The sequence below is a fragment of the Vespa mandarinia genome, chromosome 2, assembly GCF_050613455.1.
Source record: "Vespa mandarinia isolate Hongniang chromosome 2, ASM5061345v1, whole genome shotgun sequence".
NCBI classification, from domain to species: domain Eukaryota; kingdom Metazoa; phylum Arthropoda; class Insecta; order Hymenoptera; family Vespidae; genus Vespa; species Vespa mandarinia.
The window spans coordinates 2,325,001-2,332,500 of record NC_140811.1 but is presented as its reverse complement, the minus strand read 5'-3'; the positions used below and the strand labels follow the sequence as shown (position 1 = coordinate 2,332,500).

Sequence of the window (7,500 nt, the reverse complement as noted above, 5' to 3'; positions counted from 1 at the left end):
TTAATTATTCATGCATGTATGTATATAAGTATAAGTTGATTAGATAAACTTTATGCGATACTAACGTCAAATTTTAAACAGCTTGAAACGATCACGGGATTGTACTTCTTTAGTTAAATTGTCGTAGAAAGGCCAACAGGGAACAAACGTTAGTCCAAACGATTTTACGAAATATTCCTCGAAACCAATTATCTTTTTTTTTACCGTTCAGACTGACGTTTTATTCTTTTAATTTATTTATTTACTATCCCCCTTCCTCTTTCTCCTCTTCTCTCTCTCTCTCTCTCTCTCTTTTTTTTCCTCTTTCCTTTTCACTGAATTTTCATAAAGGAACGTTCAACCTAACTGACGAGCTAATGATACCGCTATTATTATTACTATTATTATTATTATTATTATTATCATTATTATTATTACTTATTTTTATTGCTCGTTAGATATGATCGTTTACGTTAATTTGTTTGTTCGTTGATTTCTTTTCTTTTTTCTTCTTTTTTACTTTTCATTCAAACGACAAAATTCGTCTTTCCAACACTACAAATACGTATTATACACGTTATATCGATTCTTTTACACACACACATATATATATATATATATATATATATATATATATATATATCGTATCATTCTCGTGGATGCAAAATAATCGATCATAAAAATTATTCGTATATGTTTAATTAATTATTTCTATGATAATTGACATTGAACGATCGAAACACTTAACGCGTTTATAGCGTTCGCCATGTAATCGTAAATCAATGTATATAATAAAACCTTGTTCTTTTTTTTTTTTCTTTCTTTCCGACGTAGCGAGATAAAATCTTAAAAAAAAGAAAAAAAAAAAAAGAGAGAAAAGAAAAAAGATGAAATAAAAAGAAGGGGGAAAAAAAAGAAAAGAAAAGAAAAGAAAAGAGAGAGAGAGAGAGAGAAAGAAACAAGGACTTACCTCCTATCGGGAAGTAGAAAGATCTTGGCGTATGGATTCCTCAGTTGTCCATCGAGACGTGGTGTAAGATTAGATGCATAAACGACGGTGACGATTAATTGTAGTGCAATTGGATCGAAGGAAAGCTTCACTTGAAGACTACCACCGACATTTGCATTTCCTGTTGGTGCCGCTCTACGGGCATGCCTTATACGTCCTTGACCGTGTAGATCCGGTGAGCCAGGTGACGTCACTAAAACCGAGGGTTTCTCGCGTCTCGCGTCGTACAATTCTGCAAGTTACATCGTACGGTGCCGGCAACGGCCTTAATTCACACATTTACATCAAAAAGATATAAACATAGACGACGATCATAGACGATCGGTTTAAGGGACAGTACAAGAACAAAGAGACTTTGTGAAAGGGGTTGAGAGATTGATCGCGGAAGTTGGGTGAAGGTGGGGATGATAAAGTGTAGGTGAGTGGGTGGCTGGGTGAATGATGGAAAAGGGGGAGGGGGATTGTAGAGCGAGTGACCAATAGAGAATGACACAATAATATTTTTCTTATCTTTTTCTTTTCCTGTCTCTTTTTATCTAGTAAATATATTAATATATATGTATATATATATATATAAATGTACAGAGAGAAAAAAAGAGATAGGTATAGATATAGATATAGATATGTATTAGTGTATATCTATATATCGTATAAAAGTACATAAAGTATAAATTTGAAAATGATCGAATGCAGCGAATACGATTGAATTCATTAATATTTCGACTATGATATTTCATGTCGATAATGTAACTAATGGTATATCTATAAAGAAAATATTTGTATTGAGTGTACGTATTTACGTATAAATGTATATATATATATATATATATATATATATATATATATGTACATATGTGTATGTAAGTTCGAAGAGATATGTTAATTTATTATCGATAGAGTCCAGGTTACGTGGTATATAGATGAAGTCAAAGAGAAAGAAAGAGAGAGAGAGAAAGAGAGAGAGAGAGAGAGAGAGAGAGAGAGAAAGAGAGAGAGAAAGCGAGTGAGTAAATGAGTGAGTGAGTGAGTGAGTGAGTGAGTATAACGCGACGAACTCACGCGACGATAATAATTTGTACCCTTTAGAACGTTCGATCGTATCGCTCGTAATTTAATTAAAAGACTCTTCCATGCGAATACGGAAGAGATAGGACAACGGCAACGAGATGATCCACACGAGAAGAGATTATATTTCGCTCATAAACCGAAACACCTATCTCTCTCTCTCCCTCTCTCTCTCTCTCTCTCTCTCTCTCTCTCTTTCTCTGTCTCTCTCTTGTCTCTCAGTCTCTCTTCCTCTCGCTCTCTTTCTGATACGTTTCAATAAAGCTAATCCACGACGCGTTCTCATTATCGAATCACTGCAAGGAAATTTGATGAGATTAATGAAACATCGTATCACGCATCGTAGGAGAATCGTATTGTCCTTTTTTACCTAAGTATCAACGACAGAGGGGGTTGGTGGGATGGAACACGACGAAAATTTTAAGCTCGATCCAAAATTTTTTATATGGGAAAATGTCAATTATTACAACAGCGGACTAATTCTTTGTATATATATATATATATATATATATATATATATATATATATATATATATACGTATTTGTTGGATTATTGAAAAAAAAGAAAAAAGAAAACAATAATAATAAAAGCGATCAAAAGCACGTCCTGTCGGCAATCTCTTACTAATAATAATAATAATAATAATAATAATAATAATAATAATAATAATAATAATAATAATAATAATAACAATAACAACAACATGATGATAATACTATCGTATTAATGAAAGAGATCAACCCTTACGAACATATATAATATGTATATATATATATATATATATGAAAAACTGGGAACGGAGAGAAATAGATTTAAGTTACAAAAAAGATACATTCCTCGGGTCTCTATATATTGATGATATGTATGTATAATACTCAGATATATAAGATATAAGTACTTATATAAATCAATGGATAAAGATAAGCACGTCATGACAAAAATATTACTGTATATAATCATGCATATATATACATACATATATATATATATATATATATATATATATGTATCGCTATACATATGGATAAATAGATAGATATACATATAATTTATAATGTTGTTGCTCCCATAAGACTAAGTCCTTGTTAAAAGGACAGGTGTACACTTCAGCGAGGGTGGTCGTAAAATAGAGGCCCAAGGGACTTGGGCGGGGCAGAGGGCAGGGGGCGAGGGAGCGTGGGTAGAAATATAGGAAGAGGTGCATCAGCACTACGATCTACGCTCTACAATAAGACACATCGATAATAATACACAAATGCGGAAATTGAGCTATACAATTTTTTCTTATTTTTCCTTTGTTTTTTTTTGTTTTTATTTTTTCTTGTTTTTTTTTTTTTTTTTTTTCATTTTCATCGAATTCGATCGATCCAATTTCAGGGGACAGAAACGAAAATGAAGAAAAGGGCTGAGGAAGAAAAAGGCTGGAGGCGGGTGCAGAGGGAGTGTTTTGCCATAAGTAATAAAAAAAAAAGAAAAAGAAAAAAAAAAAGAGAAAGACAGAAGAAATGAGGTACACTCAGCAAAAAATGTGGAGACAACGGGCGGGCTTTAGAGGGGGTTGGTTGTTAAAAGAAATTTAAAGCCTACCCCATAGGATGCATTTCTTAAGACCTGGAATGCGAAAAATCATATAATCTGTGATAATATAGCGCCGTGTCCAATATAAGCTTAAATACACTTACAATCTATTGTTAAAAGATAAAAGGAAAAATAAATAAATAAATAAACAAGAAGAAAAATATTTCTCTATCTATGTTTCGTATATATGTATATATATATATATATATATATATATATATATATATATATATATATATATACATACTACACACATACGTATGTATGTATGTAAATAACTATATATGAACTCGACATCGAACTATCGCAACGTTACTTTTCTACTTTATTCTCATGTCACGACTACGACACGCGCCATTATTAATCTCTTAATAACGCAGACAAATATTTATCTCTTGAGCGTAACAACGTTTAATATTTATTAAATTAATTTTATCTTCTTTCGTGGTCGTCGAGAACGTTAGAGAGAGAGAAATAGAGAGAGAGAGAGAGAGAGAGAAAAGAAAAAAGAAAAAAAGAGAAAGAAAAAGAGAAGATAAAAAAAGAAATATTCTTTCGAACGTTCTCGAGTAGCTCGTCAAAGGGGACGTGGACGTGAGATTGTTGCTACAACAAAAAAGAAAAAAAGAAAAAAGAGAAGAAAAAAAAAGAAAAAAAAAATTAAAAAAGAAGAACAAAGAAAAAAAGGAACAGAAAAAATATATCTACTCCAATACTTTAATAATAAAACGAGAGATGAGAGAAAAACATTACGATCTGTCTTTCTCCTCGATATCCAAATCTCTGATATCTATCGGAGTCCGATCAAAAGTCATTTAATCTGTTAATCGAAATAATTTGGATGTTTAGAAATATCGATCGATTGATTTCAATTCGTAATTATTAGAAATCATTTTTGAAATTGATCGAATTGAACTAAAACCGATCGATCGATATATATATATATATATATATATATATATATATATATATAGAATTGAATAAACTCATCGTAGAGAGACAAAAAGACATTCTCGTAAAAATACGATATTATTTGTAATTCATAGTCACCTTTGTGATGGGGTTGTTGAGAACCGGAAATGGATTCTTGCTTTTGTCTCCATTGTGGTTGTACAGCAATTCGCCTGGACGGTACGGACATCGACGAACCCGGTGGTCCTTGTTGTTGTTGTTGTTGTTGTTGCTGTTGTTGTTGATGTTGCTGTTGTTGCGCTACCATCGTCGTCGTTGTCGTCATTGTCGTAGTACTCGGTGCTAATGCGGCCGATAAATTTCGCGAAACTATCAATTCAACTTTGGATTCCTGCCTCGATTCCGCGATAATCTCGTATACATCCCTAAAGCTTTTATCCTGAAGAGATCTACCGTTCCATTTGAGTACCTCGTCGCCTGTAACAATCAAGAGATACCCGATCTCGTAATATCGTTTTTCTATCCCAATCGCTTTCTAGTCGATTGATATTATTTATTGAATTTATATATAATAAAAGACAATTTATTTTCAATAAAACGTTATTTATATTTATATATCAATATTTATTTGAGATTTTTCAATCAAAATGAATCATAAGAATAACATACATATACATATACATATACGTATATATATATATATATATATATATATATATATGTATATTGAAGTAAAAAATTTATATATTTATTTATTATAAAATTTCATTTCTCTATATTGAAATACATAATAAATATATATTTAAATTATTATAAAATAAATAAATAAATAAATATATATATATATATGTATATAGTTATTTATTTATTTTTATTTTATTATTATTTATTTATTATTATATTATAAATACAAATCTATATATTCCTTTGAATAAACAATATATTAATCTACATACATATATTTATTAATGTTATAAAAATAAATATACATATAAATATTGAAATATAGATATTGAAAAGAAATGTTCCTTTCTTTTTTTTTCAAAATGGACAGAATAAGATAATAGTTCATTCTTTTTCTCACCTGGTCTCAATTGACCTTCTATGTCAGCTGTACTACCCTTCTTGACTTTTTCGATAAGGGCTCCCATAGAACCATCCTCTAAGAGTATACCACCGACGACCTTGAGACCGAGTATACTTGTACTACTCCCAGAACCCAAGGATTTTCTTAAGACCATGTGTCCGATTAACTTCTGACCATCTCTGCTGACTTGCCAGGAGAAAGGATGCTAGACAACGCGTACAATTGTTTTGTTTTTCTATCTAATCTTTGCTTTTGTTATTGTTGTTGTTGTTGTTGTTGTTGTTGTTCTTGTTGTTGTTCTTGTCTTTTTTCTCTTTTTTTGTTTTTTTTTTTCTTTTTTCATACTATGACGTCACGTGTATGACGTTACTAGAATTTATTCTTAACGTTTACATTCATTCGGAATAATAAATATTTATTTGTCCTTGAGATCATTCTCTCTCTCTCTCTTTTTTTTTCTTCTACGTTTTTACCCTTTCTTTTGTCTTTTTTTTTTTTTTTTATTAAATTCTAGGAACGAACACGTTAAACGTCTTTATTTAATTGTTTTGTTATAATTAAAAACGATCGTGAGTATAATTAACGTGTTATGTCATATTGAGAGAAACGTCCTGTTATATTTTACATATATAAATATATATATATGTAATATTTATATGTATATAGGTATATATATATATATATATATATATATATATATATATATATATATATACAGGGCGAGCCGATAATTACTAAGTAATTTTAAAAATCAATCTTTGTCTTTCTCGAGTCTTTCTGGACTAATTGTTTCCTTCTTATTCTTTTTCTCTCCTTTTTTTTTCAGATCATTAAAACGTGGATCATTTTTTTTAATATTACGTATCTCAATAGATATGCATAATTTGTCTTAAGCAAGACGTTTCTCCTACACACTTTTAAAAGCTGTAAGGTTTTGATGGTGGAAAGTAGTTCATGTGTCATATATATATATATATATTTTAAATATATATATATATATATATATATATATATATATATATACATAAATGCACCAATTAAAGCACTTCATGCTCAACGAAAATACATCATTCGTATTAATTGTTAAAATAGCATTACATGCTTCCGTATAAAAACAAAATATTTTATTGCTCTATAAGCAAACGAACGAACGAACAAACAAACGAAAAAAGAAAAGAAAAGAAAAAAGAAAAAAAAAAAAAAGAAAAAGGAAATAAGATACATAGATCGAAAGCAAAGCGAGGAGCATTTGAAAAAATTTTTTTGTATTCATTCCCAAAACACGATGCTGAACGATTATATTATATTATAATGATGATCTACATAGATAAAAACACACACATACCTACTTATAAATGATGAAAATATCGTTGATATAATCGTGTTAGGATAAAAGTATATAAACAGTGTGTACGAACGATGATTTTTTTTTATGCGTAGTTCGATCGTGTGATATGTATATATACGTATGTATTATAGTAATAAGGAAAAGAAAAAAAAAAAAAAAAAAAAAAAAAAGAAAAAGAAAGAATGAAAAGGACGAAGAAAGGAAAAAATATCGTCTTTCGAAGAAAAGAAACAAAAAACAAAAAAATAAAAGTAGAAAAATAATAAAATGAATGAATAAAAGAAAAAAAAAAAAAAAAAAAAAAGAACAAGAAGAAGGATTTTTGAATGAAAGCAAATCGTATGCTTTTCGTTTCGCTAAAAGGATAAACGATTGGATTCGATTATTACGCTGGATTTAAATTGATCAAATGTGTTACGTCTTTCTTTGATCGGATTTATTAATACGTATATTATTAATATCAATTTATTAATATCCATTAATGTTAGTGAATATTGTTCTAATTTTTTTTCTCTCTTTCC

General features: G+C 29.6%; 1 protein-coding gene across 1 annotated transcript in view; it reads right to left on the bottom strand.

The window, feature by feature from the left end:
• The window catches only part of Rim (Rab3 interacting molecule), a 95,411-nt gene that overhangs the window by 41,116 nt on the left and 46,795 nt on the right, over window positions 1–7,500 (bottom strand). Inside the window, exons 9-12 of the mRNA XM_085655393.1 lie at window positions 5,629–5,836; window positions 4,683–5,021; window positions 3,642–3,689; window positions 950–1,220 (exon numbers count right to left, since the gene is read on the bottom strand). Of these exons, the coding sequence (XP_085511519.1) occupies window positions 950–1,220; window positions 3,642–3,689; window positions 4,683–5,021; window positions 5,629–5,836 (866 nt within the window). The remainder of the gene's footprint in view (window positions 1–949; window positions 1,221–3,641; window positions 3,690–4,682; window positions 5,022–5,628; window positions 5,837–7,500) is intronic.